Here is a 13,405-nt window from a genome sequence, read left to right as displayed (position 1 = left end):
TGTCGAATCCTCGATGACGTTGAAAAGCAGCCTTTGTATCGTCGGAGCAGACTTCTCAGCTTCTGTTGCTTAACCACGGGGAGACTTGGATTAATGTTGTAGTCTGGTTCGGGAACCATGGTCGTCGGGGTAGATGCGGCGGAATCCGAGAGCACAAATGCGTTACTGGTTTCCAGAATTTCCGTGATGTACGCGATCGTCGTGCCCTTGTTGATGTGCTTGAACTCCTGGCTGAAGTTTGTCATCAACACTTCAGTTTTCCCTCCATGCAGTCGAGCGATCCCTCCTGCGATGCAAATTTCACGGTCTAGCAGTAGACGTTGGTCGCCTTCGATGACGCCTTCTACGTCAGCGGATGTTTCGGTGCCGACCGAAATAACAATGCTGGAGCGAGGCGCGATGCTCAATTGATCTTCGAGCACACTCAAGGCGTGGTGACTACGAGGGCTCTCCGGTGGCATCCCTTTATCTTCCGACAGCGTTATTGACTTCGACTTCAGGTCAATGATTGCGCCGTGTTGGTCCAGGAAGTCCATACCGAGAATGACGTCTCATGAACACTGTTGGAGGATAACGAAGGTGGCAGGGTAAGTCCGGTCATGAATGGTTATTCTTGCTGTGCAGATTCCAGTCGGTATGATGAGGTGTCCTCCAGCGGTCCGAATTTGAGGGCCTTCCCATGCAGTTTTAACTTCCTTCAACTGCGCGGCGATGGGTCCACTCATGATGGAGTAATCGGCTCCTGTGTCCACTAAAGCGGTGACTGCGTGGCCGTCGAGAAGCACGTCGAGGTCGGTGGTTCTTTGTCTGGCATTGGAATTAGGTCTTGGCGTCGGATCACGGCTGCGTCGTGTTGAACTGAAGCTGGAACGTTGTGTCGTCAAGTCATCTTTTGTCGGTGTAGTCTTGGCTTCCTGACTTCGTCGGTACGGCGGCGTGTCGTTGTTATGTTGTCGAGATGGTCTCTTCGTCGTCTTCGTCGGCAGCGGAGGGTCTTCGTCAGTTCGACGAACAGCAACCGCACCTCCATCTGTTGCTGCTTTTAGTTTTCCGGATATGGGCTCGCTGACCGGCCCCGGGTTGGGCCAGTGGATGGTCGGCACTGCGGCGACAGGTAGCGGCCTGGTGACGGCGAATGGGACGGTCGTCGAGGGCTCCACTGAGTAGCGGCGAGGTAGTCGGCGATGTCACGAGGGCGTTCACCTTCCCGAGGGCGCGGTGCATCGACGGCGAACCCTCGCAATCCCAGGTCGTGGTATGGGCATCGGCGGTACACATTTTTTTTATTTTTTTTATTTTTTATTCAGCATTGATTTAGACACAGTGAAGGTCTTGGATGGCAAGGCTAAAGGCAGACTAAGGCTAAAGGCCTTAGTCTGCCTGACTAAGGCCTTGTCACCCATACATTGCTCAATAGTGCGGTAGCATATAACAGAGATCGTATACACACATATCAATAGTGTGGATTAGACATACATAGCATACATTGCAAACATACGTGCATTAAATACAACAATCACTATACAGCTTTCTAAGTAGAAACAGTTTAGGATCAACAGAGTAATATGGACACGAAAAAAAAACTTTATATATATACAAGCACAAAATGAAACACACTTAAAATAATTGTACATAAAACACACAAAAACCAATTAGCACAATGTCAATCAGAAAGGGAAAGCAAATATTTTTTCATGGCACTTTTAAAGCAGTTTAATGATCTGAAGTTTTGCGCTATAGTGATCGTGTTAGGATGTGCATTTATGAAGGATGGGACTAAGTATGCTAGTTGTTTTCTACCGTAGTTCGTCCTGCAAAATGGAACTCTAATATGGTCATGCCTGAAATTGTATTGGGTGTAACTTGAGAGGTGGTTTTGATAAAAAATGAGTGAATTTTTCACGAGTTCGCCTCGTATGTATATAGCGAGCTTAAGTTCGTACAGTTGATTAATTTTTAAAAGTGCATGCTTTATGAAAAAAGGTGCCGTGTGAATGCGGGGTCCAAGGTTCTCAACACAGCGAACTGCTTGTTTTTGGAGACATATCAGTCAATCCAAGTTTGATTGGAATGTAGTCCCCCATACCAACAGGCAATAACTAAGATGAGACTGAATTAAAGCATAATACAGACGGCGTTTCAACCAAGTAGGAACAAGGTATCTAATTTTAAACAATATGCCTATTGACCTACAAATGCTGGAATGAATCTTCGTTACATGAGGTGTAAAACTCAGGTTCTCATCAAAAAGCACACCTAAAAATTTAAAAGCTGAAGTCCGCTCGATTACACAACCATTGAACTTTACACAAAAAGCACAGTCATCAGGCCTATTTCTAGGCTTAAAAACCACATATTTTGTTTTATTGACGTTTAACCGCAGGTGGTTTGCTGATAACCAAACTAAAAGTTGATCTAACCAATTATTAGCTGTAATTTCTAGTACTCGTAGACTGTCACCTGAGAAAAACAAACTTGTGTCGTCAGCATACAAGACTATGTCTGGAGTAAGCGGTATGTTTACAATATCGTTTACGTATAGAATAAAGAACAGGGGACCCAAAATTGACCCTTGAGGGACACCGAGTGCAATTTCTTTCTTGTGTGAACAAAACCCATTATAACACGTGTATTGCTGTCTGGTAGTGAAGTAATCTTGAATAAGTTTCAGGGCCACTCCACGAACTCCGTAGTATGACAGTTTATTAAATAGGATGGTGTGTTCAATGGAGTCGAAAGCTTTTCTAATATCCAGGAAAAGACCAACCGTGTATAGTTTGTTCTCGATGTTACTGAGGAGTTTTTCTTTGATCTTAACAAGTGCCATTTCAGTAGATCTGTGTTCATGAAAGCCAAACTGTTGGTCCACAAGGGCGTGGTTTCTATCTAGAAATTTAGTTAGTCTGCACTTTACGAGTCGTTCCAACACTTTTGAGAAAAGAGGTAGTATAGATATCGGTCTATAATTATTTAAATCAGCGACAGAGCCTCCCTTATGCAATACAATCACTTTGGCAATTTTCATAGAATCGTGGAAAATACCATTCACGAAAGCACTGTTACAGATATGGCATAATGGAGCCGAGATAATGCCACAGTGGTAGCAGATCGGGCGGTGGTCGGGGGCTCGCCAAATGTCCGTCTTCCTCGCGTAGCTGCGCTGGGCGACGGGTGGGCGTGCTGGCGGCGGCGGCGGCGGACGACGGAATTGCGTTGTTGCAGGGCCAGCGTAGGTCATTGCTTCCGGCTGAGGTTGCGGTGATCGTGGTTGCACCTGAGGGACTCCAAGCGATCACTGAACCTCTTCTTTGACGATTTCAGCGATTGGATCCACTTGGGACTGCGTCCTTGGGTAGAACTTCTGCAGCTCCTCCCGTACGACCCCTCTGATAGTCTCGTGTAGATCGTCGGTAGCCAGTGATTGAACCCCGGCGTAGTTTGTAAAGTTCGTGCGGCGATCGAATTGCCGGTTTCGGATCTCGAGTGTCTTCTCAATGTTCGTCGCCTCACGAAGAAACTCTTCGACGGTCTTCGGTGGGCTTCCTACCATTCCGGCGGAAGGTTCCTCCTTTACACCATGCATCAGTAGGCGGACTTTCTTCTCCTCGGCCATATCCGGGTCGGCGTGGCGGAACAAACGGCTCATTTCTTCCGTAAAGATGGCAACATTCTCGTTTGGTAGCTGCACTCGGGCGTCCAGCATAGCTTCTTCCCTTTCCTTGCACACGACGCTTGTAAAGGTGCGCAGGAAGCCGCTACGGAACAGGTCCCACGTTGTCAAGATCGACTCCCTGTTCTTAAACCACGTTTTGGCGGTGTCTTTTAAGGCGAAGTAGACATGCCGCAGCTTGTCGTCGGAGTCCCAGTTGTTGAATGTCGACATTCGTTCGTAGGTCTCCAGCCATGATTCCGGGTCTTCAGTCGCTGCTCCATGGAAGGTTGGTGGGTCCCGAGGTTGTTGTAGGATAACGGGGGACGCTGGGGCAGCCATTGGAGTTGTCTTTACCACGATCTTCTTTGTCGTCTCAGGTAGAAGTCCGTGCTCTGGGGGCAGTCCTTGCAGTCTGCAGCTAGCACGCTGATCTTGGGCGATGTTGGTTCTGTCCTCGGGCTTCGGGCTTGGATCGCGCCTTTGCGGGGGCGTTCGGTACATGAACGCACAAGCACCTCCACCAGATGTCACGTGGTAGTGACGGTGAAGAAAGCAGCAATACGGTGGAATACAAAACTAGCTTTTATTGGGCGAACCTGTGCCCACAAAAACAGGCTACACTTATGGCACAACGATAGCGGCGAACACGGTCGGCGATCATCGGAAATCTGATCAGCAGGTCAAGCGCGTCGACTTTTATAGAGCAGTCGTCGAATGTTCCAGACTAATCGTTCGGACCCGCGTGCCTTCCACAAAGTTCTACACCATTCGCGTCAGGTGATGAAATCAGATAACATAAGGTTCGGCAACAACAGACAGCGGATAGAAGCATCGATAACTTTCCAGAAACTTCGGATACATGCAGGCGCATGCCACGCTGTGCCATTACATTTGATAGGCGGCAAAACGTGGTTCCCGATAAAGATAAGTACCACGTGTCAATATAAAAAAAATTACCTCCAACCAACTTTTGCACCTTTGCAGAAATTTGAGAGCGCTCATGTGATCAGAAAATTTTTCTTTGATAAAAGTACATTGGTGAAACCTTATTCACACAATAGCCACGTAGCCCTTCTTTTTGTTTTTTTGAAGAAAATAAATTATGGTAAATTTTTTGTCTGGGACTTTTCACGTAGAATGACCCTAACAAAGTCAGTAAAAGCAGCAGTTTGCTTCGTTGTATAGAAATTCGACCTTTTATGGGAATAAGTACAATTGCCAATCATATTTTTTTGCATGGAAAGGGGCCGCAGAATTTTCCAAATTATCGGGCAAACGAAAAAGTGTAGTTCAATGAGAAAACAATTTATTTTGATCATTTTGGGAGTCGGTGACGAATCATACGGTTTCACGCCACCTAAGTTGACGATACCTTCACATCAGCAGTACGAATTTAGCGAAGCCATCCAGGCTTTTGCATGTACTCCGCCCCCACGGCTGATAGCGTCGCCTGCACTGGAACAACGCTGTTAGGAAAAGTGCCGGCAGGGAGGGAATGCCTCATCTGCCTTTCCCTCCAACGAGTCACCGAAACTCGAGATTACACAACTTCCAATACTAAACTCGCGGGTAGACAGCTTACATGATGCCACGCTGTCTCGGCATGCCCACTCTTTGCACATGTGGCAGATTACCTCTAAAACAAAGTGCGCAGCTAAATATACGCTTGGCCGTGCTTATAGCCGTGCACAGCACAACTGAGACACCCCTTCGCGTGCTTGATCGCATTACCGCGAGCTCACTCCCCTCCCTCTTTCCCTTTGCTCGCGCGGCGTCCCTGTGAAGCCATCTTTCTTCTCTCACCCTCATGCACTTCCCTTTCACCTGAAGCAGACAGTGCACGGGGGTGCAATGGATCTTATCACACTTGAACTTTAGACAGAACATGATGCAGCTCCACTTCGGTGGTGCCGCAGTGCGCGATTTGAAAGGTGCATTTGCAAGCAGCTGCTTGTACCGTATTTACTCAGGTAATGATCGCACCCCTGAATTTTGCTGTCAAAATTCAGTTTTTTTCTTTCCTGTATAATGATCGCACCCCGAACTTGTCGCAGCGACATGTCAAGTGCCAAGTCTAGCTAATGATGATCGTGCTTACCATTTGTCGAATGCTGTCAAATGCTATGCGAACGACTCTTGAAGACATACCAAGCGGTGTGCACGCACCAAACATTCTTAAGCAGATGCCCCATTTCATTCCTTTCATCACTTTCCGCACTTCCATGAAAAAAAAAAGCTACAACCAAACTTGCCTTGGCTTTATTACTTGTAGGCTTCATAATGGTTTCGGCCAACAACAACAATAAAAAAGGCGCCTTTCGATTCTTCTCGTCTGCACTCGTGGGCACGCAACAAATCGCGAGCGGCAAAGATAGTGGCCACGTTTACACTGATACGTTAGAAGTGTACCCTATTCATATGCCGACACTTGTAACACAGCTAAGATATTCGCCCACCCTTAGCGGAAACATGCCGTATTAGGATAGTAGTGAAGACAAATGCCGCAGTTTCCGCAGCTTGCCCGCCATGTGTTTCTATGTAACTGGCAGCTAAGCACACCCATCTCTGTTTCTGTCCCCCCAAAGTGGACATGGCTATGCCACTGTCGCAAGTTTACCAATATTAACTGTATTACTCAGTACTGATACGGAGGAAACTGTTTCAATGCATGTAATGTACTGACGAGAAGAAAAAAACTCGTGTTCGGCTTGCTCCGCTGGCAGCCATTTTTGTTTTGGTGTCCCGTGCCGTCCCGCACTATTACAGCGCAATTGTACAGCGGCAGCCGCCTGCTTGACCTGTTGTCATCCTGCAGCAAATGCGGCATGAAAAAAAAATTTTTCACTGGAAATTCAACTTGCATAATGATCGCACCCCTGAATTTGCGTCAATTTTTTTTACAAAAAAGTGTGATCATTATGCGAGTAATTACGGTAATTCAATCATTTTACCATCTGTCTTTTATTGTTTCAGCATTCCCTTGCAGTGGGAGTGAAATTTCGTTGTATTGAAATCGCATACAAAAACACTTCGTTATATTGAGGTTCTAAATGCATGGTGTTCTATGGACAAGAGGTTAGAAAAAATTAAATACTTCATTATATCGAGAATTTCGTTATGCTGAGGTTCGTTATATCGAGGTTTAACTGTATTTTGACATATCAAGGAACTCCAGAATTTCATTTTGTTAATTGTTTCCTAAGAGTGTTACAGAATTATAGAATGGAGCAGCCCCAGGGCTATCATTAGTAACACAGAATTGAGGAACAAAGATGCGGTCAAAAGAGAGAAATACATCTAAGCCTCAGTGCAATGAACTTTAACATAGCGAAATTCTCAATATAACGAAATATTTAACATTTTATAACTTCTTGTCTATTGAACATCATGTATCTAAAAAATCAATATATCGAAGTGTATTTATACACGATTTCAATATAATGAAATTTCACTGCCGCAACGAAGCAAAATCAAGACAATAAATGAAAACTTCTGCCGACATAGGTGGTCAAATGGTTGAACTACAAGTGGCTGCTTGTGAACGTGCCTCACAAAGCACCCACCGAAGTGGAGCAGCGTCATGTTCCATATAAAGGCCAAGTGTGATAGGATCCTATCGAGCCCCTTGCTTTTAGGTGCGAGTGAAAGCTTGCGAGGGTAAGCTGAGAAGGATAGTGGCTTGATGAGCACAGTCTTCCCATGTGAGCAAGGGGAAGGGGTGGGGATTCAAGTGGACAGGTCGGCACGCATGTCCTTGTTTAGCACAGTTGTGGCTGGGTGTGGCTGCCAGCACCGCTGAGCGCACATGCAGCCCACACGCGTTGCCCTGTTTTAGAGGTAATCTGCCGCACCGTATCGCAAAGAGTGGGCATGCCGAGATAGTGTAGCATCATGTGCGCTGTCTTTCCACGTGTTTAGTACTGGAACTTGCATAATCTAAATCTTATAATCAGCATTCACTCCCTGCTGCTGGCGCTTTTCATGATAACGTCGTCCCAATACAGGCAACACTATCAGCTGTGGGGCCGGAGTGGATGCGAAAGCGTGGCTGGCTTCGTTTCGTACCGTCGATGTGATGATATTGTTGACGTGGCATGAAACTGTATCATTCATTGCCGACTCTCAAATTCAACAAAATGATTTTTTTTTTTCTCAAAAAAATTTTGCTTTTTTCCAATTGCCTGATAATTCTGAAAATTTTATGATCCATTCTGTCTAAGAAACAATCCATCAGTGTCTGTACTTCAATAAAACTTCGGTTGGGGCTAGTTGGTACATGGTATTTTGAAAGTGAAAAATTCAGCGCAAAACCCAGGACAACCCACAACGAAGAGACGAGACAAGCACTGGTGCTGGCTAACAACTGAGATTTATTCTTCTTGCGACAACACATATAAGTACCCTTCACCGCTCAACCATGCATGCGTGCGCCACAAGAGACAGAAATTTATGTCACTCTAAAGCCAGTTCCTGAAGACGTGCACGCAGGAAATTATATTCGGCCGAGTACAGAGACAAGGAGGTATGACTGATACAGTCGTCTGCTTTTTCCTTAATGTGGAAAGCCTCCAAGGCTAGCTGCGCATGTTCATTTGTGCTTCTGCCGACAATCGACGTCACATCAAATTGCGGTGTACAACTGCAGCAGGAATTAAGATGGGCAACAAGGTGTGCCCCTTTGTCTACATTATTATTTACTTTTTGCTCATGTTCCCTAAGTCGCTCGTTAATACACTGCCCTGTCTGCCCAATGTAAGTCTTTCCACACGAGAGAGGGAAAGCAAGGACGCCAGATCAAGCACTGGATATCCTACGTCCCATATTCTACCGGAGTGGTTTATGCTTTCCCTCTCTCATGTGGAAAGACTTAAATCGGGCGGACAGGGCGGTGTATTAACGAGTGACTTAGAAGACATGAGCAAAAAGTAAATAATAATGTAGAAAAAGGGGCACACCTTGTTCCCCATCTTAATTCTTGCTGCAATTGTATACCACGATTTGATGTGATGCCGATTCTCGGCAGAAGCACAAATGAACATGCGCGGCTAGCCTTGGAGGCCTTGGATATAGAACTGTACAAATTAGCTCGCACAGCTTTATAATGTCTAGGGTTGACAAAAATTACTTGTTACGTAAGTGCCCATTCACTGCTTACCTTTGGGAGGAATGCAGCTGAGTACATTTTTGTTTTGAACTATAGGCCTTCTCTGAATGATGAAGTGCATGATGATGGATTAATGAAGAAGGAATGATAATAGTGATTCAATGCTTTGTGGATAGAGCATAGGTTAGTTATCTGGGTGCAAGTAGTGGGAAGTTAACGTTGATTCAGTGATCGTTGCACTAGCTATGCAGTGGTATGTTGGATGGAATAAAATATGTGGAGCCATTCAGAGTGGCCCGTGGTTAAATATATGGCATCATGGCCCCCTTAAAGCAAGAAAGTGTTAATGATACATTGGTGTTGAAGTACAATATTTGATGACTTGTGTTCACACAGTTGAAGGATGCTCGAGCAAGAGAGGAGTGGTTCAAGGAACGATCACTCTCTATAGACAAAATGCGGGAGGCAGAGAAGAACGCCCAGAACTCTTCACACAACAAAGTGAACAAAAAACTTTGGGTGAGTAGGCTTGCATCCATCCTGATCTTTGTGATCATTGGAGAGAGTCACTGAAGGTCATATTTAAGGTATTAAATGCATACAATCTGGTTGAAAAGATCAAAAGAAAGAAATAGAAGAGAGGAAAGGCAGGGAGGTTAACCAGACGCACATCCGGTTTGCTGCCCTGCACTGGGGGAAGGGGTATAGGGGAGAAAAGAGAGAAAGAGAAAATAGAGAGAGCACAGTTTTGCGCCCATTTGAAGGTTCACACCAAGTCTACATACGGTTGCCAAGACCTGTCGACTTGTACTTCAACAATGCTTTCGTGGCTTTCTATGCCATTAGCGTGTATGGCCGTGGTCCAAGGATCTTCATTTCTGAAAATGGTCTAGAGTCCAGTTGGTTCAATGCTGTCCGGAGAGCTTCATGCTCCACGTCGTACTGGGGACAGAGACAGGATGTGCTCATTTGTTTCTATAGTTCCACAAGAGTCTCACACGGGCGTATCCCCCTTTCCAATGCAGAAACCAGTAGGCTTTCCTAAATGCCACCCCAAGCCTGAGGCGGCACAATACTGTTGCCTCAGAGCGGGAAAGTTTTGATGGCAGTTGTAGCTTTAAGGATGAATCAAGCCTATGAAGATGACACTTGGGGAGGTTGGGAGAAGACCAGCATTTGTGTGTTATAGCTTTAGCCACGATATGAAGCTTCCTTGCAGCGTCGCTTCTGAATGAAGGGATTGGAACTGGTTGGGCTTCCAGATGGGCAGACTGGGCGGCTTTGTCGGTGAGGTCATTACCAGCAGTGCCGGTAGGTCCAAGTAGCCACTGGAATATAATTTCATGCCCTTTAGCAATAGCTTGATGGGGGTCTTCTCTTATTTCATATGTCAGCTGCTCATGAGTCACATAATATAGGGTGAAATGTGCTCTGAGGTGAGCAGTGCATCGACTGCTATGGGTATGTCCGTTTTCAGGACTCGTGCGAAATCAGCATTAGGAACTTTTTCAGTTTCAGTTTCAGTTTCAGTTTATTGAGCGTTTGAAATGTTTTACAGAAGCAACTCTAGGAGGTCCCATAGTCAAAGACTGAGGAGGGACCTCCAACAAAAAATACATAGAAAAAGTTTACTTAATGCGGTTAACAACAGCAGTAGCAATCCTAGGAACAGAAAGTATTAACAAACAAAGTCGAGTCATAGTAATAACAACAAAGTATAAACACGAAAAGCAGATCCAAGGAGTATTATTCGACATACAGAAGCGTAAAAAATATACAGTACCGAAATTCATTTTTATTTACATTCCACTTTCATAGAGCACAATGGTAAACTTTTTATTCAAAAAGATGGTTTATGCATAGGCTTGTGTCTTGCCCCTGTACTTAGTGACATTCTTCTAGCTAGTTATGACAGATGCCTCATGGAACACCTGCCACAGGCAAGCGCTGTTAAAGTGTTCAGATTTGTGGATGACTTCGTTTTTTTACAAATCTAAAACTTGTGACATACTCAACTTTGTGCTGGACTAATTGTTGACATGTTTCGTTCCTGCATGAAGAAACTAGAACTACTGAATTTCCTAATAATAGCAAACTTAGGTTCCTTGACCTTGAACTGTTTTTATCTGACCTTGTGTGCTGGTAGTATGCCCCCTGCTCCAAGAAGAGCCCCTTACCTTTCAGCTCGGCTCCCTTCCTTTTGGCATTTTGGCCAAAATGTAAGGTAGGGGGTGCCAGAATGTGCCAAAAAGTAAATAGAGAGCACATGGGGCTCTGCAAGTGTGATAAGAAACACGCAAAAAGCCTGTTGATTGCTGCCACAACATAGTATAATATTAGATCCCTCTCTCGTGCGGTCATTGCTACAAACTGGCCGTTGTATTAATGACTGCCTCAGAGAACATTCAAATTTAATGAAGTGGTGTGTTGACAGCCACCTAGCCGTGCATAGCTCCCGGTGTGGTTGTCGTGCATTGCTTCACAAATACAAAATACTAAGGCACTATGGTGACCAGGGGGGGTCCATTTTGGCCGCTGCTGATTGGATGCAGCTGTACGAGCGAGGAGGAGATGAGCGGCCCCTGCCAATCAGCAACGACCGAAATGGACAGTCCACTAGGTGGACTCTCGCAGAATACCAGCCCAGCATACACGTGAGATATATGAGGCCTTTTGCATTGACAAGAAAGGCGATATGTACGTGAGTGTGCCTTCGGTATCGCTCCTCACGAAGCAACTCGCGTATCTTGCACGGGGATGATGGCAACCATTTAGTTGTGCTTTTTGACATTATCCCTCATTGCTATGTATTCCATCATGCTATGATTTGTTCTCCTCCTCTCCCTCCTGCCTTTTCAAGCCCCTGTATATATTGCTGTATGCACAATGAAATATTGATTGAAAGTCAGCGCTTCGTCTGTCTCAGTCACATCCCATTGTTCAGTGCCATTACTCGTTTTCTTCAGACATGTACCAACCAACCCAAGTTAGCACATTACCAGAGGGGGCGGGGGGGGGTTACCTGCTTCAAAGAAAAAGTTCTTGAAGCAGACGTAATTGGCAACAGCAAAGTTGCTGAAAAAGTTACTTTGATCTAAAAAAAGTGTGTTGTTCCAAGGTTGCTTGCTGCTGCTTGTGTGCCGTGGCTGTCTAAAAGTAAATAAAGTAGAACCTCGTTGATACGATCCTGTTATGTACGATTTCCTGGCATCAACATTTGCGATCGAGAACACAGAAAATGACCCAATAGAGTTGCGCTTATTAAGGCGAAAGCCTTAAGTGACTTGTTGCAATGGTTTATACCCAAAAAAAGCGGCATCTAGTCCAGTGATGCATAAAATCAGCGATGCAAAAAAATATCATCAGGATGGCCCATACCCATGTAAACAAGCAAAGATCCAATGGCTGAATATGTAAAAAGACATGAAAGAAAGAAAGATCAACGGAAAGAAAGAAAACGAACAAGAAAGCAAAGAAAATGAGAACGAAAAAAAGAACGAAAGAACCTTTAGGTAGTGCATTAGGTGCTCGCATGTTTCGTTGCGGATGTTGATCTGCAGCGTCATACGTTTACTTCACACTGCTGCCCGTTATGTCTTGCAAGAAGTATGACACCTACAATCGTATAACTTTATGCATTACCATGTATGCAGCAGGATTTCACCTTCATGTGTTACAGGAATGTAACTTGCTGCCAAACTTTTTTTTTACCAGTTCATATGTTTCCGGAAAACACATTCTTTCATATTCCTAGGGGTGGGCAGTGCAATGTGGACGAAGGACAAAAAGTAGTAGTCGATTAGAGCGCCTAGGAATATGTTCAATCACCAACTCGCCCAGCTAGCTGTGTTAACACATTCTTTCAGCACCAACGTTCAGTACAGTAAAGCCTCGTTAAACCGTACCCGCTTAAATAGTAGTTTCATCTTAAAAGTAGTAAAGTTAAATTCCCAACTCAGCGGCCATTGAACATAATGTGTTTTGTATCCACATAAACCATACCAGCTTACTGCGTACGTGTCGGTTAACACGTAGTGTTTCCACTTTTCGTCGTGCAAACACTGCGGTGCGTTGTCTCCATCGGATGACCCGGCAGAACTACAAGCCTCCGAGATCAGAACAACTGCCTCCAAGCACCGTGTGCGTTTGAGTGTGAAGCCACATCAACATTATTTCGGTGCCAGGCCAGAGAGCGTTGTTGCATCGTGCAAACAAGGACTCGCGTCATGCTGAAGCTCGGATAAAAAGGACGCCAGGTGCTCAGCATAGAAGAAAAATTAGACATCGTTTGTGCTATCGAACATGACACGAACAAGTTGGCGCTGGCACGCGACAGAGATCTACTGTTGACTACGGCGTGTGGCATTTGGAATGCGAAGAAGTTCCTCGGCAGCACTGCTGCGACCGCGAAGAGATGTCGACTACGAGGTTCGACTTTTCGCCATTGTTGCTTCTGTTATTGCCGAAGTGTCGACTAGCGACAGCGATGGGGACGACACGGAAAGCAACAGCACGGGCAATTCAGGCCCGACAGTGGCTGAAGCTGCGCATTACGTCAGCCTCATGGATGCAATCGTTGAGATGAGAACAGCATGCTGCAACGAAAAAGGCGCCCCGTGACTTCTGCAGCGCTGCAGCCCACATGCATG

The 13,405-nt window shown here is 45.4% G+C and overlaps 1 protein-coding gene across 3 annotated transcripts in view; it reads left to right on the top strand.

Moving 5' to 3' along the window:
- Positions 1-13,405, top strand: part of Abp1 (Actin binding protein 1) — an 86,130-nt gene that overhangs the window by 25,288 nt on the left and 47,437 nt on the right. For all 3 annotated transcript variants that reach the window (XM_075676796.1, XM_075676795.1, XM_075676794.1), the window contains exon 8: positions 9,153-9,275. In XM_075676796.1, the coding sequence (XP_075532911.1) occupies positions 9,153-9,275 (123 nt within the window). The remainder of the gene's footprint in view (positions 1-9,152; positions 9,276-13,405) is intronic.

The sequence above is a fragment of the Dermacentor variabilis genome, unplaced genomic scaffold, assembly GCF_050947875.1.
Source record: "Dermacentor variabilis isolate Ectoservices unplaced genomic scaffold, ASM5094787v1 scaffold_12, whole genome shotgun sequence".
Taxonomy (NCBI): domain Eukaryota; kingdom Metazoa; phylum Arthropoda; class Arachnida; order Ixodida; family Ixodidae; genus Dermacentor; species Dermacentor variabilis.
This window is presented reverse-complemented; position numbering and strand designations above follow the sequence as displayed.